Source organism: Chiloscyllium plagiosum, unplaced genomic scaffold (assembly GCF_037043375.1).
Source record: "Chiloscyllium plagiosum isolate Xiang-an unplaced genomic scaffold, Cpla_swu_hap1 HiC_scaffold_32, whole genome shotgun sequence".
NCBI lineage: Eukaryota > Metazoa > Chordata > Chondrichthyes > Orectolobiformes > Hemiscylliidae > Chiloscyllium > Chiloscyllium plagiosum.
In genome coordinates this window covers 14746221-14772098 of record NW_028270170.1, presented here as the reverse complement: position 1 = coordinate 14772098, position 25878 = coordinate 14746221, and the positions used below count along the sequence as shown (strand labels likewise).

The 25878-nt window shown below is 43.8% G+C and overlaps 1 protein-coding gene across 1 annotated transcript in view; it reads right to left on the bottom strand.

Annotated features, from left to right (window-relative positions):
• Positions 1 to 25878, bottom strand: part of LOC122539835 (uncharacterized) — a 141513-nt gene that overhangs the window by 36056 nt on the left and 79579 nt on the right. Inside the window, exons 9-16 of the mRNA XM_043674932.2 lie at positions 14699 to 14767; positions 12534 to 12596; positions 11689 to 11724; positions 9378 to 9428; positions 7031 to 7126; positions 4814 to 4849; positions 3273 to 3335; positions 1688 to 1789 (exon numbers count right to left, since the gene is read on the bottom strand). Of these exons, the coding sequence (XP_043530867.2) occupies positions 1688 to 1789; positions 3273 to 3335; positions 4814 to 4849; positions 7031 to 7126; positions 9378 to 9428; positions 11689 to 11724; positions 12534 to 12596; positions 14699 to 14767 (516 nt within the window). The remainder of the gene's footprint in view (positions 1 to 1687; positions 1790 to 3272; positions 3336 to 4813; positions 4850 to 7030; positions 7127 to 9377; positions 9429 to 11688; positions 11725 to 12533; positions 12597 to 14698; positions 14768 to 25878) is intronic.

Genomic DNA, 25878 nt, shown 5'->3' with positions numbered 1-25878 from the left:
AAGAGAAAGAATCACTGTCAATATTTTCCAAACTGATTTAAATCATCTAATGAGACAACTTAGTATTCTAACAGGTCTGACCCATGAGTACATTAATGCCTGTTCTGCACCCAGTGATTGACTGCTGATTTATTTGCGATTTGGAGATGCCGATGTTGGACTGGGGTGCTCAAAGTTAAAAATCACACAACGCAGAATTTGAGCTACAGGGAGAGATTGAATAGACTGGGGCTGTTTTCCCTGAAGCGTCGAAGACTAAGGGGTGACCTTATAGAATCATGAGGGGCATGGATAGGATAAATAGATAAAGTCTTTTCCCTGGGGTGGGTGGAGTCCAGAACTGGAAGGCATAGGGTTATGGTGAGAGGGGAAAGATATAAAAGAGACCGAAGAGGGCAACTTTTTCACGCAGAGCGTGGTATGTGTATGGAATGAGCTGCCAGAGAAAGTGGTGGAGGCTAGTTCAATTGCAACATTTAAAGGGCAGCTGAATGGGTATATGAATAGGAAGGGTTTGGAGGGATATGGACCGGGTGCTGGCAGGTGGGACTAGATTGGGTTAGGATATCTCGTCGGCATGGATAAGTTGGACCGAAGGGTCTGTTTCCATGCTGTACATCTCTATGACTCTATGACCAGATTATAGTCCAACAGGTTTATTTAGAAGCACTAACTTTCGGAGCACCGCTCCTTCATCAGGTGATTGTGGAGAATAAGATGGTAAGAGACAGAATTTATAGCAAAAAAGCTATAAATTGATTGCTATAAATTCTGTATCTTACAATGTTATTCTCCACAACCACCTGATGAAGGAGCAGCGCTCCGAAAGCTAGATATATTTACCAACATTTCTGGGTTAATGATACCTCAGGAATCCTTTTCGAACCTTTTTGATGGAATAAAAAAAGACTGCATCTCACTTGAGTTTATTTCTCAATGTGCAAACCAAGGTGGAGGGGGTTAAGGCCACGAATTTGACACCCTCCATTTCACTCTCACTAAAAGCAATTCATAAGCGAGAGACAAAGTTAAACTAACTAAACTCTTAGCTCAGGTCTGCACCTTAGTGCCCCAATTCACAAGAACATTTTTGAGTGCACAACTGCAGCGTTTCCCCACTGCAGCCTCTCTTAGTGAGTCTGGCTAATCATAGACAGCTCCGCACTGACCCTCCCGCTGCCTACGTTGCTTAAACTTTTCATTTATTCTTTCCCGCGATGAAGATGTAACTGGGTGGTCCACCTGCCCTTAAACTGAGTGGCTTACTGGGCCATTTCAGAGGGCATCAACTGCATTATTATAAGTCTGGAGTCACATGTAGGCCTGGCTGGTTATGAATGGTAGCTTTCTCCCCCTAAAGTGAACCAGGCTTTTAAAACAATTGATGATAATTTCATGACCGTCGTCACAGAGACTAGTTTTCAATTCCACATCATAGGAACTGAATTAATCTCCACTCTGCCAAGATGGGATTCAAACCTCTGTTCCCAGAACTTTAGCTGAGACCTCTGGATTGCTACACCAGTGACTGTCTTCCTCCAAAGCGTACTTTACTTAAACTTTCAAACTTAAATTTGTTTCATGTAAGTGTTTACTAAGAGAAAAACCTATCAATCCAACAGACTTTGAACCAAGCCTGGAACGCGACAGAAATGCTGGTTCCTGAGCTGTGTCAGCATTCATTTACCTGATCGGACGAAATGTCAAACAATTGGGAGCTGGCTGGTCCTGGGGGTCCTGGGGGGCCCTGGGGCCCTGGCAGACAGACACATTCCTGGTCACAGACACCCTGTCACATGGAGCATGAAGAGAACAGAAAAAAAAGAAACACATTTACTTCATACAAGAGATGGAAGAATATCTTTAGAGTTCGTTGTTTGATGAGAGGTCAGTCTGACTGGCAAGAGCAGCATTTTATTAACTGTTCCTAATCGCTCATAAAGGAAGCACTTTGCTCAGCCATTTCAGAAGGCAGTTAATACTGTAGTGAACTGTATTACAGTACACCAGAAATCACATTTAGGCCAAATCAGATAAGGAACATCAAGTTCCTTCTCCAAAGCACGTGAGTGAACTACAGGACAACCTTGATTATCTGAACAAGGCAGGCGGGGGGTATTTTGTGCGGATAATCGATTGCTCGGATAACTGATCTGATCGTAAACAAACAGCAATTTAGGACTGATGGCTATCCGCCATAATGCCTTTTAACTGATAACTGAATGCTGAGTTGCCTAATGCCATTTTTACGGGCCCTTGAAATTTTGTTTGGATAATCCAAAATTTGGATAATTGATGTTCAGATAATCGAGGTTGTCCAGTATATCAGTAAGTTCGTCGTCACCATCACTGAGACTAGCTTTCAATTCTAGATTTTGATTCATTAAATTCTATTTTCATGATCTGATGGGATTTGAACCCATATCTCCAGAACATTAGCCGAGACCTCCGGATTGGTGACATGTTATGGATCAGACCAAATCCACTCACTTAGGCTTTTGTGTTCATGATGTGAAATCCCTGCACAGCACAGTCAGTTGTAGTTGGTTCCACTCTTGTCTCTGACTCACAAGGTTCTGAGGGCAAGTTCTACTCCAGCTTTTGTGTTTAAAAAATCTACGGTGACGTACCCAGTCAGTACTGAGGAGTGCTGCAGAATTAAATAAAGCGGTTACCTAGACATTACCACATTACTGTTAATGGGAACTTCCTGTGTGTAAATTGGCTGTGACATTTCCTATAACACAACAGTAGGTACCCTTAAAGAATACTTCATAAGCTCTGAAGGGGCATTCAGTGGTTGTGAAAAATGATATTCAAAGATTTTCTTCCTGTTGTGTTGGTGACACCAGAGCTTTTCAGACCAGGCTAACAAATGGATTGATATAGCTAGTGAGGATTACGCTTCTGAAGATGCTGGAGATCAGAGTCAAAAAGTATGGTGCTGGAAAAGCACAGCAGGTCAGGCAGCATCCATGGAGCAGGAGAGTCGACGTTTCAAGCATAAGCTCTTCATCACCATTCCTGATGAAGAGCTTATGCTCGAAATGCCGACTCTCCTGCTCCTCGGATGCTGTCTGACCTGCTGTGCTTTTCCAGCACCATACTTTTTGACTGGAAAGAAAGAAACACAATCTGAGCTTTTGGAACCTGACGGAATATTGTCACTCATTTTTGGGACACCAGCTATTCAGTGGGCTGTATCGGAGATCAGCAGTTTGGAAGATAAAGCCATGAAGCTGAAATGAAAATCTGGAGAACGTCATACTGACCAAGGGCCCGGGTGCTCCAACGGGGCCTGGAAGTCCTGGAGGACCAGCAGGTCCAGGGAAACCCTGAAGTTGAGAGACAGAAAGAGGAGATTTTGATTTATCAGACAGAAATGTTTCAACGTATAGCAGCAACTGGTGTATTTCACTAACAAGTGCTCTCAAGTCATACCATCACAGAGATATACAGCATGGAGGCAGACCCTTCTGTCCAACTCGTCTATGCCTAGTCCCATTTGCCAGCATTTGGTCCATGTTCCTCTAAATCCTTCCTATTCATACACCCATCCAGATGTCTTTTAAATGGTGTAACTGTACCAGCCTCCACCACTTCCTCTGGCACTATAAACGCACTACCCTCTGTGTGAAAAAGTTGCCCCTTAGGTCCCTTTTAAATCATTCCCCTCTCACCCGAAATCTGTGCCCTCTAGTTTTGGACTCGCCTTATTGACTTACCCTATCCATGCCCCTCTATAAGGTCACCCCTCAGCCTCCGACACTCCAGGGAAAACAACCCCAGCCTATCCAACCTCTACTATAGCTCAAACCCTCCAACCCTGGCAACATCCTTGTAAATCTTTTCTAAACCCTTTCAAGTTTCACAACATCCTTTCTATGCAAGGAGACCAGAATTGTGTGCAGTATTCCAATAGTGGCCTAACCAAAGCCCTATACAGTTGCAACATGACCGCCCAACACCTATATTCAATGCATTGACCTATAAAGGCAAGCATATCAAATGCCTTCTTCGCTATCCTATCCACTCAGTTCAGTGAAAACACTGTTGTTTCTGGGTCAGAAGGTTGTGAATTCAACTCCCACTGCATGGTCTGAGCACAGAATCTAGGTCAGTCCTTCAATATGCAGTGCTGAGGGAGTTCTGCATTGTCATTCATTGACATTAACCCAAAGCCCCTTTATAGAGTCATAGAGTCAGAGAGATGTACAGCACGGAAACAGACCCTTCTGTCCAGCCCATCCATGCCAACCAGATATCCCAACCCAATCTAGTCCCACCTGCCAGCACCCGGCCCATATCCCTCCAAACCCTTCCTATTCATATACCCATCCAGATGCCTTTTAAGTATTGCAATTGTACCACCCTCTGCGTGAAAAAGTTGCTCCTTGTGTCTCTTTCATATTTTTTTCCTCTCACCCTAATCCCTATAGTTCTGGTCTGCCCCACCCCGGTGAAAAGACCTTGTCTATTTATCCTATCCGTGCCCTTCATGATTTTATAAACCTCTATAAGGTCACCCCTCAGCCTCCAACGCTCCGGGGAAAACAGCCCCGGCCTGTTCAACTTCTCTCTATAGCTCAAATCCTCCAACCCTGGCAATATCCTTGTAAATCTTTTCTGAACCCTTTCAAGTTTCATAACATCTTTCCGATAGAAAGGAGTCCAGAATTGCACGTAATATTCCAACAGTAGTCTAACCAATGTCCTGTTAAGGAAATGTAACAGATCCAATGATTTGTTACTCAAATGAAGATTGATCAGGAAGCTTTCTTGTTAACTGAATGAGTACCAAAAGAAAAATTACCTCTTCACCTGGACGACCTGGGTCACCTTTTTCACCCTATAATCAAATAAAAAGAACAGCCATTACAAACTCAACAGACCCATTGGGATTGAGAGACTCCTGCTGGCTGACCATCCAGGAATCAATAACTCATTCAAAAAGAAACAAGAGATTCTCTCCTCCAATTCTTCTTCCACAGTCTTTGGTTGACTCTCGTGCAGTCTCAGTGTTAGCCACACTCCCATGAGTAACACGCAGTGGAGGAATAAGCTTCGGAATTTTGTATCAGCCTGTGGATGCCATAGTTTAAAAATATTCTTCCCCTCCATCACCAACACTCAGTGAGTGATGTTAACAAGAGGTAATGACAGCGCTCATCACGGCCCCTTCCACAGTACCCTTCAACCTCATGACCTTTTCCACTGAGAAGGACAAGGGTAGCTAATACTTTCAAACAACCCCATCTGCAAGTTCCCTTCCAAGCCACTGACCGTCCTGACTGGCTCCATGTTCCTGTTCATTCATTGTCAAAATTCCCTAACAACACAGTGAGGGTGTTCCAATATCCCAAAGACTGCAGAGGGTCAAGAAGATGGCTCATCACCACTTTCCCGAGTGCAATTAAGGAAAGACCAACAAAGGATGACCATACCAGAAATGCCCACAAACCTTAGAAACCTTGGTCTTTTAGATTAGATTAGATTCCCTACAGTATGGAAACTTCGGCCCAACAAATCCACCCGACCCTCCAAAGAACAACTCACCCAACCCTATATTTACCCCTGCCTAATACACCTAACACTATAATTTAGCATGGCCAATTCACCTGATGTGTACATCTTTGGAATGTGGGAGGAAACTGGAGTACCCAGAGGAAACTCACGCAGGCAAGGGGAGAATGTGCAAACTCCACACAGACAGTTGCCCGAGGCTGGAATTGAACCCGGGTTCCTGGTGCTGTGAGGCAGCAGTGGTAACCACTGAAGCCACCGTGCCACCCCTTGAGTATAAATGAAAGCCAAGGACATAATCAACACATTGTGGCTAAGTTGGTTCTGTGTACAACATAGGCTCCAGGAGAATATTACACTGTCCTTGCCAAATGGGGTTACACTAACTACTGGATGAGAGCAATGCCAACTGGGCCAAAAAGGTGGCATCCTGTTTACCAGCTCCTGCCAATGCTCTGCCTGCAGTGATTTTGGGGTAGACTGGGTAACTGGTGAGCAGTTGTAACTGGTAAGAGCCCACTTGAACTGATAGTGTGGGGTCCTGTACTCTATGTAGGTCCTCAATTGAATATGTAAGTACCAATGAGAAGAACATGTACTGCTGGATATACATGAAAGGGACTTCTAAAGGTCAGCCTTCAGAGCACTGACTCACTTTGTGCGGAGTCAGGGAGAAGGTACACATTCCTCTTGTCATTTCTAGAACTTCCTTTCCTTATCTGCCACCTCCAGGACAACCCACCCCATTCCCATGGTGACTGTAAGGTTCTGCTTCTGGCTTGGCTCTGGAGCGAAGGTGCTGGAATTTCTGTTTCAGTGCTCCCTCCCTCTATACCACATGCACACACACACATACATAGACACACACAGATATATACATATACACACATATACAGACACACAGACAGATACACACACATATACATAGACACACAGACGCACAGCTACATACACAGACACACACAGATAAATATATATGTATACACACATGGATATACATACAGACACATGGACACAGACATATACATACACACACACACAAATAGAGACACACACACACATACTGTCTTTCTCTCTCTCTCTGTCTCTCTCTCTCTCTCTCTGCAATCATTGGCTGCTTTCCAAAGATAATGTCATGGCGGTTGATCACAGAGTTAGTTCCGGCCTCTCTCACTGACGGTGTGATTGCTCTGCCCATTGTCTGTTTGATTTGCCCTCAAAAAGAAAGAACCAGCAGCTCCAACATTTTTTTCAGATGAAACTGAGCACTTCAGGTAAGACAGGATGAGGAAAAGATACACAGAGAAGACACACTGGCGAGGTTTTGTGTTTCTCCTGGCTGGTGACTACAGACAGTTAGCATAGGTCATCGATGGAGACTGAAAACTTGTCAGGTTGGCCACAGTGATGGTCCATTTAACTGAGAGTACTGGAGAGCTGCGAGAAACGAAATAACATTTCATAGTGGGGAAGATGTTCTTCAAAGGAAGTAGTGACCTAAACTTACCTTTTCACCACTAATGGTGTAACCTTGACAAGGAAACTCTGACCCATCTTGACATTGTGGTGCTGGACCGGGAGGTCCAATGTCACCTTTTTCACCCTGTTAACATCGAAAAGAAACGTCAGATAATTTCCGACAGTGCGATTCTAAGACGCAGCTTAGCCAGCTGCAGGCTGTGCCTGTACTAGTTATAGTTGGGAAACTTGTGCACAAATCTAAGCTGACTCAGATTTAGTCCAGTGTGGTTTCAAGGGAGTGCTGTATTTGGGAGAAATGTTGCCCTCTCGATCAGATGTCAAGCCAAAGTTCTGTCTGCTCTCTCAGGTAGATGTAAATGATCTTATGAGGCTATTTCCAAAGCATTACACTGCAGTTCTGCCCACAGTCCTCGCTAATACTTACCCCTCAACCTGTCAGTAATATTGAAAAAAACTTTTCTGCTAACTTATGTTTGTTGTGCCATGCCACTAATGAGTTAAAGTTTTCCTTGTGCGTTGTGGCTTAAAGTTGGACTGGGAGTTGATAATTGAGGATGTTGATGAAGTCTTCCAACTCTGCCTCTGTTTGAGTTCAAGCACTGCATGTGTGAACACAAAGGATTGTTACTACACAACTGAACCACCTAATACTCAGCTTGTGAGAATGAAAAGCAGCCCCTGAAAATCAAAAAATAGTTCTCTCAAGAAAATCTTAAGAACATCCCTTGCAAAAACTAATTTGACATAGGGTCAGGTTCAGAAAAGTAGAGCTATTTACACAATATGAACAACCAAGTTATATGTAATTGTCTGACAAAGCTATAATTGCAAACCTAGGTTTGTGATGGTCTTTATAAATAGAGGCATATACAATGGAACCCCCCATTATCCGGCATTCGATTATCTGAATTTCGGATTATCCAGCAAGATCGCACAGTCCCAATTCTTGGCTAAACATGTTATCCGGCATTCGACTATCCGGAATTCAATTAGTCAAATGAAATACTCCCCGCCCATGTCCTTCGGATAATCAGAGTTCCTCTGTAATCCAAAAGTGAAGAGGTTTGCTGAACTTATGGAAAGTACTTTGACCTCACTGTAGCTATGGTCTCTGATTCTGAGCACCAGAAGGATGTGAAGAGACTTCACGAGAAATTGACAGGAAAAAGTTTTACTATTCGGGATTATGGAGAAGCTGGTGTTGTTGTCCTTCGAGGTTTGATGGTGATCAAATTATGAAAAGTTAAAATAAATATAAACTAAATCAAAAATGTTTCCAATGGCTGAAGCTCAACAATAATTTGACTTTCCAAGTTAATGGATGAACAAACCCAGTACAATATGAGGAAAAATGTTGACACGAAGAGTGTTTAGGATTTGGAATCCACTTCTTCCCTGATACTGAGGTGAATACAGAATCAAAGCTGTGCTCAAAGCAAAATGGGATAAATATTTGAAATAAAACAGAAAGAATGGGTGGGGTTCGACAAGTTGGTAGAGCTTGATTTCTCTTGGAGAGAGTTGGTGTAAACCCGACGGGCTGAATGGGCCACTGTTGTATTCTGTAGGATCCACATTGTGAAGCCGTCGGGAGTTAAAGGAAGGAGCGTGACAAAGGGCCTAGAAACAGGAGAAGCAGCAGGGCTCATCATTTCTCTCCCTGACCCTGGTACCCGGTACCTCACAGACTGTGGGCTAAGAAAGCAGCTTACCCTCACCTACTCCTGGGCAATTAGGGATGGGCATTAAATACCAGCCCTGCCGGCGATACCCACATCCAGTAAAAGACTGAACCAAAAAGACATTCCTTAACAAGGAGAAATACCATCAATACCACCAGCTGAGAGTATTCTGTAGAAACTTGATTATCCGAACGAGACGAATAATTGATTGTTCGGATACTCAATCTGATTGTAAACAAGCAGTAATTTATGAGTGCCAGTTATCCAAACATTTCTCAGTTATGCACGCCATAATTCCGTTTAACTGATAACTGAATGCTGAGTTGCCTAATGCTGTTTTTACGGGACCTTGAGATCTTGTTTGGATAATCCAAAATTTAGATAATTGATGTTTGGACAATTGAGATTGTACTGTATTTATCATAAAGCATGAGTTCTTTATCTTTATTATGTAAGAATTGAGCATCTATTATTCTGTCTGTACAAATGCTCTCTGCTGTACACTATTCTCTGCAAAATCACTCCTCAGTAACCACAGAATGATCAGCCCTGTGAAGGTTATAGGTATAACAGTTCCCAATATTTACAATCCTCAGTATCCACTGATTCTGAACAAACCAATCCCTAATACTCCTTACTAGTTACACCTGAACATCTCGTACTGTTCGCTATCTAAACCGTCAACATTACCTTTGCTCCGGGATAGCTAACCCCTGGCCATCCTCGCTGCCCTTCTTCACCCTGGACAAACAGAAAGATCAGACAATTCACTTGTTATAAAATCCAGAAACAAGCTAACAGTGGGAAGAAACTTACCCCTCACACCCCAATTCCCCCGCACCCCACCCACCATATAGATCACTGAAAGGTCTAGATTGCTGCAGCTTGTAGATCAGTGCAGTATACAGATCACTGGGCTCACTGATCAGCATACTATATAATTCGCTGCAGCTTATACATTGTGGGGCATATAAATCACTACAGAGTATACATCTCTGCAGCTTATGGATTGTTGCAGCTTATAGATAGCTACAGCTATAGACTGTTGTGGCTTATAGATTGCTGCGGCATATAATTGCTGCAGCTTACAGATCACTGTAATGTACAGATAACTGCATTGTATAGATTGCCACAGCTTAAAAATTGCAGAAGCATTTGGATCATCGTAGTGTATAGATCACGGCATTGTATAGATGGCTGCAGTGTATAGATCACTGTGGTGTATAATACACTGTGTTGTATAGATGACTACAGTGTAGAGACCACCGAAGCATATGGGTCCCTGCAGCATATAGATCAGTGTATAGATCACTGTGGTGTATAATAGGCTGCATTGTATAGATTACTACAGTGCATTTATCACCACGGCATATAGATCCCTGTAGCATATAGATCAGTGTATAGACCACTATGACATATAGATTGCGGCAGTGTATTAATCACTGTAATGTATAGATTCTGGCAGTGTATAGATCACTGTGATGTATAGATTGCTGAAGTGGAGTGAGAGCAGAGTGAGACTCTGTCCCTCAGTGGCAGGAAATGAACAGTGCAAGGTAGAGCCAGAGCTGCCCACAAAGGAGGCAGGAACCCTAGGACCTCGGTATCTCAGGGGCATTGGCAGGGGAGCACTTTCCAACTGAGGGTGGGTGGGAGAGAGGTGGGATTGAATTGGAGGTTTCAAAGCATGTACAGGCAGGAAGAGGAGGGGGAAAATGTCTCCTGGGGGGACTTCCCATGATGGGGGAAGGGCGTCTTCCAAATTAGCACCCACTTCCTACTCACTGCTTTAAAACTTTGAAGGAAAGCAGTTGACCTCCCTTGACCTACACCAAACGTACGATATCACGGGCGGGGTAATATTAGCATCAAATAAAAGCAAAATACGGCAATAGCTGGGAATCTGAAACAAAGACAAAAATTGTTGGAGGAACTCAGCATGTCTGGCAGTACTTGTGGAGAGAGAAAGCAGAGTTTACGTTTAACATCCAGTGACCCTTCTTCAGAACAGTCCTTCAGCTCTGAAGAAAAGCCATCTTGGACACAAAACATTACCTCTACTTCATGCTGCACAGATGCTGTCAGACCTGCTGAGTTTTTCCAGCATTTTCTGTCATTGTTTACATACTGGCACCAATGGATCCTCACTTATTTATTTACTTATACGGTGAATGGACTGCACTGATTCTCTGTATGATATACACAGGTCGGTGGTGGGTTAGGAAAAACCGTTAACAACAACCCAAATCAAACCTGGAAACAAGCACACTGATTGGACTGGAGTCCAATCTAAAGCACACAAGATGAGTTGAAAGAGTTTGTGTCGCTTGGTGTGTTTTTCTGTCCTGGTTACCTGCAGTCCCCAACCAAAACCCACACGCTAGGACAGGGGGGGCATGTAATGTTCAGCCCAGTGTTACAGAGGCAATAGGAAGTTTAATAAAAAAAAGACATGTTTTTGGGTTGGACAGGGAACACACATTTGAGAGCTGGATACCTGACTCCAGGAATTGGCACATGTACGGGGTTAACTGCCCCATATTTGCCGGTGACCATTTTCCTTTTGCTGGGGCCAGTATTGTGCTGGTTCAGAGAATTTGCTCCAAACTCCAGCCTGAATCTGGGGTTCAGTAATACTGCCTTTAAGAACATGGCACTGTCAGGACTTGGCAATAAATTGGGCCCACCCAGGGTCCTGGAAAGGGGTCCCTTCACCAGCATCTCCTCAAAATAATTTATCAGCAACAAATTACATTGCTATAGCACCTTAAGCAAAGTAAAACATCCCATACTGCTTCACAGAAGTTTAATTAAGAAGAAAAATCCCAATTGTGAACAAACAAAGGCTAGAGGAGCAAGAGAACTACACCTGTAATTCATTTTTATTTTAGTACAAACTGCACCTATTGAGATTTTTTTTTCCTGACGTTCAGTATTCTAATTTCCATTCTATAACTTAATGATAAACAGTTTATATCTCAGAATGAACGTGAATACTGACCTTGGGCCCTCTATCCCCTTTATCTCCTTTTTGTCCCTATAGAGATAAGTTAAATGTGAATTCATCAGTGTAATTCTAAACAACAAAACTTTTATTAACACAAAGTCGCCACAGTCATACCAGACTATGAGGCTGTTTTCTTTAGAGAGAGAAAGAGATGACTGATGGTGGGCTAATCTGAGGGTTTAAGTGCATGAGGTGTGTATGTGTGTTGTTTTTGAGGTGTGTGTGAGATGTGTGTGTGTGTTTGAGGTGTGTATGAGAATGGTGTGTGTGGTGTGTTTGAGATGTGTGTGAGATTGATGTGTGTGTGTATGTGTGTGTGTGTGTGTGTGAGTGTTTTTGAGGTGTGCGTGAAATGTGTGTGTTTGAGGTGTGTGTGAGAATGATGTATGTGTGGTGTGTTTGAGATGTGTGTATGGTGTGTGTGAGAATGATGTGTGTGGTGTTTTTAAGGTGTATGTGAGGTGTGTGTGTGTGTTTGAGGTGTGTGTGAGAATGATGTGTGTGGTGTTTTTAAGGTGTATGTGAGGTGTGTGTGTGTGTGTTTGAGGTGTGTGTGAGAATGATGTATGTGTGTTGTGTTTGAGATGTGTGTATGGTGCGTGTGAGATGTGTGCATGTGGGTGTCTGTGAGGTGTGTGTGGTGTGTTTGAGGTGTGTGTGAGATGTGTGTGTGTGAACACTTGTACTGATTTGCATGATGCTGCATTGGAATTTGTGACTGGGATTCAGGAGTGATTTTGGTGAATTTTATTGATTTCTGCACTGAGGTCAGAGATGAAAAAACATCGTCTACACATCAACATCTACATCACTTCAATCTTATAGCATGTGACACTGACCGGAGGCCCTGCTGGTCCACGTGGTCCTGAAAGTCCTGGTAAACCAGTCTCACCCGGTAAACCCTGGAATAGGAGAAGAGGGATTAATTACAGCACACGGAGGGAGATTATACCAGGGCTGTGTTTGAAGTCAAGGGACAGAGAAGGAGCTGCAGTTAATGTTGGTGCTAAAACAGCAAATAGGGGAATTTTAGATACATTAATCATCAGGAGATAATGTTGCATATGCAATTTCAGGACCTTGAGATTTAAACAGGGCACTTTCTATTGGATTAGACTTTGACCAAAACCAGTAGATGGCACCATTGGGCAACAAAGGTGACAGTTTCCAAGTGTACTGTTCACAAGTCAAAATGTCCTGAAATGTGGTTCACTGTACGACAGGTCAGACTTGTTGAGAAATTGTTTGTTACGTTTTGTATAAAATCAAGGCTGAAGATAAATTTTAATCAAAACAGTTTGTGGCCAATGTTACTCACACTCCAACTTGTAGAGGCTAGGAGGTATAGTTAGTAAGTTTGCAGTTGACACCAAAATTGGAGGTATAGTGGACAGCAAGGAAGGTTACCTCAGAGTATAACAGGATCTTGATCAGATGGGCCAATGGGCTGAGGAGTGGCAGATGGAGTTTAATTTAGATAAATGTGAGATACTGCATTTTAGAAAGGCAAATCAGGGCAGGTCCTGGGGAGTGTTGCTGACCAAAGGGATCTTGGAGTGCAGGGTCATAGCTCCTTGAAAGTGGAGTCGCAGGTAGATAGGATAGTGAAAAAGGCGTTTGGTATGCTTTCTTTTATTGGTCAGAGTATTGAGTATAGAAGTTGAGAGGTCATGTTGCGGCTGTACAGGACGTTGGTTCGGCCACTTTTGGAATATCGTGTGCAATTCTGCTCTTCCTCCTATCAGAAGGGTGTTGTGAAACTTCAAAGGGTTCAGAAAATATTTAAAAGGATGTTGCCAAGGTTGGTAAGGGGTTTATAAAATCATGAGGGGCATGGATACACTCCTGGAGTGGGGGAGTCCAGAACTAGAGGACATAGGTTTAGGGTGAGAGGGGAAAAATTTAAAAGAGACCTAAGGGACATATTTTTCACACAGAGAGTGGTGCATGTGGGGAATGAGCTGCCAGAGGAAGTGGAGGAGGCAAGGACAATTACAGCATTTAAGAGGCAACTGGATGGGTATATGAATAGGAAGGGTTTAGAGGGATATAGGCCAAGTGCTGGTAAATGGGACAAGATTGATTTAGGATATCTGGTCAGCATGGCCGAGTTGGACTGAAGAGTCTGTTTCTGTGCTGTACATCTCCATGATTCTAGATGTGTATAGACCTGGGTGCCATATGTTTAGAACAATGTGAATGGGTTGGAGACAGTGCAAATTAAGTTTACAAGAATGGGGCAGCAGGGATGAGAAATTTCAGCGATGATAGATTTAAAAAGTTGGCTCTGAGTTGCTTGGAGAGGAGAAAGCTGAGGGGACATTTAATTGAAGTTTTCAGAATCATGAGGGGCTGGGACTGAGTAGACAGGGAGAAACTGATCCTGCTTGCTCATGGATGGAGAATGAGAGGATACAGATTCACAGTGATTTGCAAAAGATGCAAACGTGATGTGGGAGAAATTTTTTGCGTACAGCAAGTGGTTTGGGTCTAGAATGCACTGGCTGGAAGTGGAGGCAGGTTCAGTTGATACATTCAAGAGGCCATTGGATGATTAGTTAAATAGAAACAACTTGCAAGGGTATGGCGAAAAAGCAGGAGACTGGCACAAAATCAAAGCACTCAAAAAGCCAGTGTAGACACAATGACACTTCAGGGCTTGATTGGGGTTTTACATCAGGGAGCAAGCTGGCCAGCAAAGGATCTACTGATTGTGAAGGACCTCGAAGCACAGGGTGGAGAAAGAGCAGGGACATCTTCCGGTGTTTTGGCTATCATTCATTCCTCTATTCCCCCACACTGCCAAAAGAGATTCACTGCACATTCAACTCATCCCTGCCTGTGGGATCAGACTGAGCACAAATGGCTGCCATTTTTGCCTGCAGTTTGCAATTCAGAAACAACTCAGTGTGTGGGAAGCACTTTGGGACTTCCTGAGAAACCTAATAATGCTCTATATGAACACAACTTGCTTCTTATTACAAATATTAGACTCAAAACTTACTCTCGGCCCCGGGGGTCCATCTAAACCAGGATTCCCAGGAATGCCAGGACTTCCAGGAACTGCTTCACTCTGGAAAAAAAAGGATATTATTATATGTCATAATGGTTTAAAAAAAACCTCTTTGCTCTTCCTGTTTCTCCCAGCACCAAAATGGTTCAAACAGAATTACATTCCAGAAATGGAAGTTTGTAACATCAGCATTTCAGACTCCATGGAAATGTCATCCAAGTATTGAATAAGCCTTCAGCTACATTCGACTTTTAGTCTTTGAGATATTTACACTTTCTTTCCCTTAGTTTGAGGCTGCTTCCGAAATTTGAAAATGCAAATGGGCAGCACGGTGGCACAGTGGTGAGTACTGCTGCCTCACAGCGCCGGAGACCTGGGTTCAATCCCCCCCTCAGGCAATTGTCTGTGTGGAGTTGGCACATTCTCCTCCTGTCTGTGTGGGTTTTCTTCAGGTGCTCTGGTTTCCTCCCACAGTCCAAAGATGTGCAGGTCAGGTGAATTGGCCATGCTAAATTGCCCATAGTGTAGGGGGGTGGGTTGCTCTTCAGAGGGTCAGTGTGGACTTGTTGGGCTGAAGGGCCTGTTTCCACACTGAAGGGAATCTAATCTATATTTTCATGAAATGACTATTGTTTTGTTTCTCATATGGGGAGGAGGTGGTGTGGTGGTAATGTCCCCAGTAATTCAGAAGTCCACACCAGTGATTTGATGTCATGATTTCAAATCCTACCTCGGCAGATTGTGAAATTTGAATTCGCTAAAATCTGGAATTAAAAATCTGTTTAATAGCAGACATGTGTTCATAGTTGGTTTTCATAAACATCTTTCTGGTTTGCTAATGCCCTTTGCGCAAGGAAATCTGACATCCTTACAGATGGCTGCTGACCACACAGCAATGTGGGTGACTTTTCTCTGTTTTCTGTAATGGCCTGGTGAGATGGTCAGCTCTATCAAACCGCTACAAACACTGAACAAAGAAAACCAGACAGAGCACCTGGCAACAACCTTGACACTGGGCTCAACGATGGCAAAACTCAGCCGTGTCACACACTAACAGGAAGTGCTGGAGAAACTCTGCAGGTCTGACAGCATCAGTAGAGAGAGAAGCGGAGTTATAACATTTCGAGTCCAGTGACCTTTTATCTGCTAATCACGGAACATCTTCCTTATTAACCTTTGGGAGTTTGTCCCAAAATTGGGAGAGCTGTCCCAGAGATTGGTCATACTTTCAGAATCATGCTTTACAAGCAATGTTGCAGGGCAGCACCATCACCATCCCTGGGTGTGTCCCTGTCCCACTAGCAGGGTAGACCCACCAGACGTGGTGGCACAGTGGTATACAATAAGGAGGGAGTTGCCTTGGGAATCCATACGAATCAGCTCTGGATCCCATGAAGTCTCATGGCATCAGGTCAAACATGAGAAAGGAAACCTGACAAAGTGCGCCATGCACACTATAAATCCATCCTCCTGCATGTTGAACACCAGTTGGAGGCAGCACTCGGGGTAGCAAGGGTTTAGCTTCTGTCACGTCCAGCTATGTGAATGATGGAGAACAATTAAACAAGTCATTGTGGGAGGAAGAGGAGGCTCCACAAAGATCTCCATCCTCAATGATGGGGAGTGTACCACATCAGCACAAAAGATAAGGCTGAATTATCTAACTTCAAATGTTGAGCAAATGATCCATCTTGGCCTCCTCCAGAGGTTCCCAGCATCATGGCTACCAATCTTGAGGCAATTTGATTCACTCCCCATTTTATCACAAAAGACACTGGAGATTGCGAATGGTTATGGGTCCTGACAACATGGTAATGGCATTGGATTTGTGCTCCAGAATTAGCTGAACCAGGACAGCCAACACTGGCACTGAAGCAGAAATTTGGGAAAATGCCCAGAAGTCTCTTGCCCACAGAAAGGTCAAATCCAATCCAACGAATTATCATCCCTTCGACATCTGCAAAGTGATGGAAAGAGGGGTTGACGGTGCTCCGAGCAGCAGGAGAACAGCAATAACATGCTCAGTGACACTCAGACTGCGTTCAAACAGGCGGATTCGGCTCCTCGCCTCATTCCAATCACAGACAATACAGGTGCAAAAAACCCCAATTCTGCACAGAGTTGAGAGTGATCACTTTTCACACGAAGGCAGGGTTTGTCTGAGTGTAGTATCGAGGAACCCAGGCAAAACGGGAGTCGATGGAAATCAGAGCAAGCCTCATTCCTGGTTAGAGTCATTCCCAGTGCAATGAAAGACAGATATGATTGTTGGAGGTCAATCAGTTCCAGGACATTTCTGAAACAGGATCACATGAGAGTGTCCGGGGCATTATCATCTTCAGTTGCTTCATCAATAACCAGCATTCGATCATAATGTCAGAAGTGAGATGTTTGCTGATGATTGCATAATGTTCAGTTCCATGCAAGACTCCTCAGATATTGTAGTGCTAACACCCTGTCTGCTGCATTACAGTGCTAACTCCCTATCTGCTGCATTACAGTGCTAACTCCCTATCTGCTGCATTACTGTGCTGACTCATAATCTGCTGCATTACAGTGCTAACACCCTATCTGCTGCATTACTGTGCTAACTCCCTATCTGCTGCATTACTGTGCTGACTCATAATCTGCTGCATTACAGTGCTAACACCCTATCTGCTGCATTACTGTGCTAACACCCTATCTGCTGCATTACAGTGCTAACACCCTATTTGCTGCATTACTGTGCTGACTCATAATCTGCTGCATTACAGTGCTAACACCCTATCTGCTGCATTACTGTGCTGACTCATAATCTGCTGCATTACAGTGCTAACACCCTATCTGCTGCATTACTGTGCTAACTCCCTATCTGCTGCATTACTGTGCTAACACCCTATCTGCTGCATTACTGTGCTGACTCCCAATCTGCTGCATTACTGTGCTAACACCCTATCTGCTGCATTACTGTGCTAACACCCTATCTGCTGCATTACAGTGCTAACACCCTATTTGCTGCATTACTGTGCTGACTCATAATCTGCTGCATTACAGTGCTAACACCCTATCTGCTGCATTACTGTGCTAATACCCTATCTGCTGCATTACAGTGCTAACACCCTATCTACTGCATTACTGTGCTAACTCCATATCTGCTGCATTACTGTGCTAACACCCTATCTACTGCATTACTGTGCTAACTCCCTTTCTGTTGAATTATTGTGCTTACTCCCTATCTGCTGCATTACTGTGCTAACACCCAATCTGCTGCATTACAGTGCTAACACCCTATCTGCTGCATTACAGTGTTAACACCCTATCTGCTGCATTACTGTGCTAACACCCTATCTGCTGCATTACAGTGCTAACTCCCTATCTGCTGCATTACAGTGCTAACACCCTATCTGCTGCTTAAAGTGCTAACTTCCTATCTGCTGCATTACTGTGCTAACTCCCTGTTTATTGCATTATAGTGCTAACTCCCTATCGGCTGCAATACGGAGCTAACTCCCTATCTGCTGCATTACTGTGCTAACTCCCAATCTGCTGCATTACTGTGCTGACTCCCTATCTGCTGCATTACTGTGCTGACACCCTATCTGCTGCATTACTGTGCTAACTCCCTATCTGCTGCATTACAGTGCTAACTTCCTATCTGCTGCATTACTGTGCTAACTTCCTATTTATTGCATTATAGTGCTAACTCCCTATCGGCTGCAATACGGAGCTAACTCCCTATCTGCTGCATTACTGTGCTAACTCCCTATCTGTTGCATTACTGTGCTAACTCCTTATTGGCTGCATTACTGTACTAACTCCCTATCTGTTGAATTACTGTGCTAACTCCCTATCTGCTGCATTACTGTGCTAATACCCTATCTGCTGCATTACAGTGTTAACACCCTATCTGCTGCATTACTGTGCTAACACCCTATCTGCTGCATTACAGTGCTAACTCCCTATCTGCTGCATTACAGTGCTAACACCCTATCTGCTGCATTACAGTGCTAACACCCTATTTACTGCATTACTGTGCTAACTCCATATCTGCTGCATTACTGTGCTAACACCCTATCTACTGCATTACTGTGCTAACTCCCTTTCTGTTGAATTATTGTGCTTACTCCCTATGTGCTGCATTACTGTGCTAACACCCAATCTGCTGCATTACAGTGCTAACACCCTATCTGCTGCATTACAGTGTTAACACCCTATCTGCTGCATTACTGTGCTAACACCCTATTTGCTGCATTACAGTGCTAACTCCCTATCTGCTGCATTACAGTGCTAACACCCTATCTGCTGCATTACAGTGCTAACACCCTATCTGCTGCTTAAAGTGCTAACTTCCTATCTGCTGCATTACTGTGCTAACTCCCTGTTTATTGCATTATAGTGCTAACTCCCTATCGGCTGCAATACGGAGCTAACTCCCTATCTGCTGCATTACTGTGCTAACTCCCAATCTGCTGCATTACTGTGCTGACACCCTATCTGCTGCATTACTGTGCTAACTCCCTATCTGCTGCATTACAGTGCTAACTTCCTATCTGCTGCATTACTGTGCTAACTTCCTATTTATTGCATTATAGTGCTAACTCCCTATCGGCTGCAATACGGAGCTAACTCCCTATCTGCTGCATTACTGTGCTAACTCCCTATCTGTTGCATTACTGTGCTAACTCCTTATTGGCTGCATTACTGTACTAACTCCCTATCTGTTGAATTACTGTGCTAACTCCCTATCTGCTGCATTACTGTGCTAATACCCTATCTGCTGCATTACAGTGTTAACACCCTATCTGCTGCATTACTGTGCTAACACCCTATCTGCTGCATTACAGTGCTAACTCCCTATCTGCTGCATTACAGTGCTAACACCCTATCTGCTGCATTACAGTGCTAACACCCTATTTACTGCATTACTGTGCTAACTCCATATCTGCTGCATTACTGTGCTAACACCCTATCTACTGCATTACTGTGCTAACTCCCTTTCTGTTGAATTATTGTGCTTACTCCCTATGTGCTGCATTACTGTGCTAACATCCAATCTGCTGCATTACAGTGCTAACACCCTATCTGCTGCATTACAGTGTTAACACCCTATCTGCTGCATTACTGTGCTAACACCCTATTTGCTGCATTACAGTGCTAACTCCCTATCTGCTGCATTACAGTGCTAACACCCTATCTGCTGCATTACAGTGCTAACACCCTATCTGCTGCTTAAAGTGCTAACTTCCTATCTGCTGCATTACTGTGCTAACTCCCTGTTTATTGCATTATAGTGCTAACTCCCTATCGGCTGCAATACGGAGCTAACTCCCTATCTGCTGCATTACTGTGCTAACTCCCAATCTGCTGCATTACTGTGCTGACTCCCTATCTGCTGCATTACTGTGCTAACACCCTATCTGCTGCATTACTGTGCTAACTCCCTATCTGCTGCATTACAGTGCTAACTTCCTATCTGCTGCATTACTGTGCTAACTCCCTATTTATTGCATTATAGTGCTAACTCCCTATCGGCTGCAATACGGAGCTAACTCCCTATCTGCTGCATTACTGTGCTAACTCCCTATCTGTTGCATTACTGTGCTAACACCCAATCTGCTGCATTACAGTGCTAACACCCTATCTGCTGCATTACAGTGTTAACACCCTATCTGCTGCATTACTGTGCTAACACCCTATCTGCTGCATTACAGTGCTAACTCCCTATCTGCTGCATTACAGTGCTAACACCCTATCTGCCGCATTACAGTGCTAACACCCTATCTGCTGCTTAAAGTGCTAACTTCCAATCTGCTGCATTACTGTGCTAACTCCCTGTTTATTGCATTATAGTGCTAACTCCCTATCAGCTGCAATACGGAGCTAACTCCCTATCTGCTGCATTACTGTGCTAACTCCCAATCTGCTGCATTACTGTGCTGACTCCCTATCTGCTGCATTACTGTGCTAACACCCTATCTGCTGCATTACTGTGCTAACTCCCTATCTGCTGCATTACAGTGCTAACTTCCTATCTGCTGCATTACTGTGCTAACTCCCTATTTATTGCATTATAGTGCTAACTCCCTATCGGCTGCAATACGGAGCTAACTCCCTATCTGCTGCATTACTGTGCTAACTCCCTATCTGTTGCATTACTGTGCTAACTCCTTATTGGCTGCATTACTGTACTAACTCCCTATCTGTTGAATTACTGTGCTAACTCCCTATCTGCTGCATTACTGTGCTAACTCCCTATTTATTGCATTACAGTGCTAACTCCCTATCTGTTGCATTACAGTGCTAACTCCCTATCGGCTGCATTACTGTACTAACTCCCTATCTGTTGAATTACTGAGCTAACTCTCTATCTGCTGCATTACTGTGCTAACTCCCTATTTATTGCATTACAGTGCTAACGCCCTATCTGTTGCATTACTGTGCTAACTCCCTATCGGCTGCATTACTGTGCTAACACCCTATCTGCTGCATCACTGTGCTAACACCCTATCTGTTGCATTACAGTGCTAACTCCCTAACTACTGCATTACACAGCTAACTCCCTATCTGCTGCATTACTGTGTTAACTCCCTATCTACTGCATTCCAGTGCTAACTCCCTATCTGCTGAATTACAGTGCTAACTCCCAATCTGCTGCATTACTGTGCCAACTCCCGATCTGCCGCATTGCATTGCTAACTTCCTATCTGCTGCATTACAGAGCTAACTCCCTGTGTGTTGCATTATTGTGCTAAATCCCTATCTGCTGTATTAAAGTGGAAACACCTTATCTGCTTCATTACTGTGCTAATTCCCTATCTACTGCATTACAGGCTGAATCGCTATGTGCTGCATTACACAGCTAACTCCCTATCTGCTGCATTACTGTGCTAACTCCCTATCTGTTGCATTACTGTGCTAACTCCCTATCTGCTGCATTACAGTGCTAACTCCCTATCTGCTGCATTACACAGCTAACTCCCTATCTATTGCATTACTGTGCTAACTCCCTATCTGCTGCATTACACAGCTAACTCCCTATCTGCTGCATTACAGTGCTAACTCCCTATCTGCTGCATTACACAGCTAACTCTCTACCTATTGCATTACAGTGCTAACTCCCTATCTGCTGCATTACACAGCTAACTCCCTATCTATTGCATTACTGTGCTAACTCCCTATCTGCTGCATTACACAGCTAACTCCCTATCTGCTGCATTACACTGCTAACTCCCTATCTGCTGCATTACACAGCTAACTCCCTATCTATTGCATTACAGTGCTAACTCCCTATCTGCTGCATTACACAGCTAACTCCCTATCTGCTGCATTACAGTGCTAACTCCCTATCTGCTGCATTACACAGCTAACTCCCTATCTGCATTTCTGTGCTAACTCACTATCTGCTGCATTACAGTACTAACTCCCTATCTGCTGCATTACTGTGCTAACTCCATATCTGCTGCATTACTTTGCTAACTCCCTATCTGGAATATTACAGTGCTAACTCCCTATCTGCTGCATTGCACAGCTAACTCCCTATCTGCTGCATTACAGAACTAACTCCATATCTGCTGCATTACTGTGCTAACTCCCTATCTGGAATATTACAGTGCTAACTCCATATCTGCTGCATTACAGTACTAACTCCCTATCTGCTGCATTACAGTGCTAACTCCCTGTCTGCTGCATTACCATGCTAACTCCCTATCTGCTGCATTACTTTACTAACTCCTTATCTGCTGCATTACTGTGCTAACTCCCTATCTGCTGCATTACACAGCTAACTCCCTATCTGCTGCATTACTGTGCTAACTCCTTATCTGCTCCATTACAGGCCAACTCCCTATCTGCTGCATTACCATGCGAACTCCCTATCTGCTGCATTACACAGCTAACTCCCTATCTGTTGCATTACAGTGCTAACTCCTTATCTGCTGCATTATTGTGCTAACTCCCTATCTGCAATATTACAGTGCTAACTCCCTATCTGCTGCATTACTGTGCTAACCCTTTATCTGCTGCATTAGTGTGCCAAATCCCGATCTACTGCATTACTGTGCTAACGCTTTGTGAGCTGCATTACTGTGCTAACTCCCTATCTGCTTCATTACGTGCTAATTCCCTATCTACTGCATTACAGGCTGAATCGCTATCTGCTGCATTACACAGCTAACTCCCTATCTGCTGCATTACTGTGCTAACTCCCTATCTGCTACGTTACAGTGCTAACTCCCTATCTGCTGCATTACACAGCTAACTCCCTATCTGTTGCATTACAGTGCTAACTCCCTATCTGCTGCATTACACAGCTAACTCCCTATCTGTTGCATTACAGTGCTAACTCCTTATCTGCTGCTTTATTGTGCTAACTCCCTATCTGCAATATTACAGTGCCATCTCCCTATCTGCTGCATTACCGAGCTAATTTCCTATCTCCTGCATTACAGTGCTAACTCTCTATCTGCTGCATTACTGTGCTAATCCTGTATCTGCTGCATTACTGTGCCAAATCCCGATCTACTGCATTACTGTGCTAACTCTTTGTGTGCTTCATTACTGTGCTAACTCCCTATCTACTGCATTACAGGCTGAATCGCTATCTGCTGCATTACACAGCTAACTCCCTATCTGCTGCATTACTGTGCTAACTCACTATCTGTTGCATTACTGTGCTAACTCCTTATCTGCTGCATTACAGAGCTAACTCCCTATCTGCTGCATTACACAGCTAACTCCCTATCTATTGCATTACAGTGCTAACTCCCTATCTGCTGCATTACAGTGCTAACTCCCTATCTGCTGCATTGCATTGCTAACTTCCTATCTGCTGCATTACAGAGCTAACTCTCTGTGTGTTGCATTATTGTGCTAAATCCCTATCTGCTGTATTAAAGTGGAAACTCCTTATCTGCTTCATTACTGTGCTAATTCCCTATCTACTGCATTACAGTGCTAACTCCGCATCTGTTGCATTACACAGCTAACTCCCTATCTATTGCATTACAGTGCTAACTCCCTATCTACTGCATTACACAGCTAACTCCCTATCTGCTGCATTACAGTGCTAACTCCCTATCTGCTGCATTACACAGCTAACTCCCTATCTATTGCATTACTGTGCTAACTCCCTATCTGCTGCATTACACAGCTAACTCCCTATCTGCTGCATTACAGTGCTAACTCCCTATCTGCTGCATTACACAGCTAACTCACTATCTGCTGCATTACACAGCTAACTCCCTATCTATTGCATTACAGTGCTAACTCCCTATCTGCTGCATTACACAGCTAACTCCCTATCTATTGCATCACCGTGCTAACTCCCTATCTGCTGCATTACAGTGCTAACTTCCTATCTGCTGCATTACTGTGCTAACTTCGTATTTATTGCATTATAGTGCTAACTCCCTATCGGCTGCAATACGGAGCTAACTCCCTATCTGCTGCATTACTGTGCTAACTCCCAATCTGCTGCATTACTGTGCTGACTCCCTATCTGCTGCATTACTGTGCTGACACCCTATCTGCTGCATTACTGTGCTAACTCCCTATCTGCTGCATTACAGTGCTAACTTCCTATCTGCTGCATTACTGTGCTAACTTCCTATTTATTGCATTATAGTGCTAACTCCCTATCGGCTGCAATACGGAGCTAACTCCCTATCTGCTGCATTACTGTGCTAACTCCCTATCTGTTGCATTACTGTGCTAACTCCTTATTGGCTGCATTACTGTACTAACTCCCTATCTGTTGAATTACTGTGCTAACTCCCTATCTGCTGCATTACTGTGCTAATACCCTATCTGCTGCATTACAGTGTTAACACCCTATCTGCTGCATTACTGTGCTAACACCCTATCTGCTGCATTACAGTGCTAACTCCCTATCTGCTGCATTACAGTGCTAACACCCTATCTGCTGCATTACAGTGCTAACACCCTATTTACTGCATTACTGTGCTAACTCCATATCTGCTGCATTACTGTGCTAACACCCTATCTACTGCATTACTGTGCTAACTCCCTTTCTGTTGAATTATTGTGCTTACTCCCTATGTGCTGCATTACTGTGCTAACACCCAATCTGCTGCATTACAGTGCTAACACCCTATCTGCTGCATTACAGTGTTAACACCCTATCTGCTGCATTACTGTGCTAACACCCTATTTGCTGCATTACAGTGCTAACTCCCTATCTGCTGCATTACAGTGCTAACACCCTATCTGCTGCATTACAGTGCTAACACCCTATCTGCTGCTTAAAGTGCTAACTTCCTATCTGCTGCATTACTGTGCTAACTCCCTGTTTATTGCATTATAGTGCTAACTCCCTATCGGCTGCAATACGGAGCTAACTCCCTATCTGCTGCATTACTGTGCTAACTCCCAATCTGCTGCATTACTGTGCTGACACCCTATCTGCTGCATTACTGTGCTAACTCCCTATCTGCTGCATTACAGTGCTAACTTCCTATCTGCTGCATTACTGTGCTAACTTCCTATTTATTGCATTATAGTGCTAACTCCCTATCGGCTGCAATACGGAGCTAACTCCCTATCTGCTGCATTACTGTGCTAACTCCCTATCTGTTGCATTACTGTGCTAACTCCTTATTGGCTGCATTACTGTACTAACTCCCTATCTGTTGAATTACTGTGCTAACTCCCTATCTGCTGCATTACTGTGCTAATACCCTATCTGCTGCATTACAGTGTTAACACCCTATCTGCTGCATTACTGTGCTAACACCCTATCTGCTGCATTACAGTGCTAACTCCCTATCTGCTGCATTACAGTGCTAACACCCTATCTGCTGCATTACAGTGCTAACACCCTATTTACTGCATTACTGTGCTAACTCCATATCTGCTGCATTACTGTGCTAACACCCTATCTACTGCATTACTGTGCTAACTCCCTTTCTGTTGAATTATTGTGCTTACTCCCTATGTGCTGCATTACTGTGCTAACATCCAATCTGCTGCATTACAGTGCTAACACCCTATCTGCTGCATTACAGTGTTAACACCCTATCTGCTGCATTACTGTGCTAACACCCTATTTGCTGCATTACAGTGCTAACTCCCTATCTGCTGCATTACAGTGCTAACACCCTATCTGCTGCATTACAGTGCTAACACCCTATCTGCTGCTTAAAGTGCTAACTTCCTATCTGCTGCATTACTGTGCT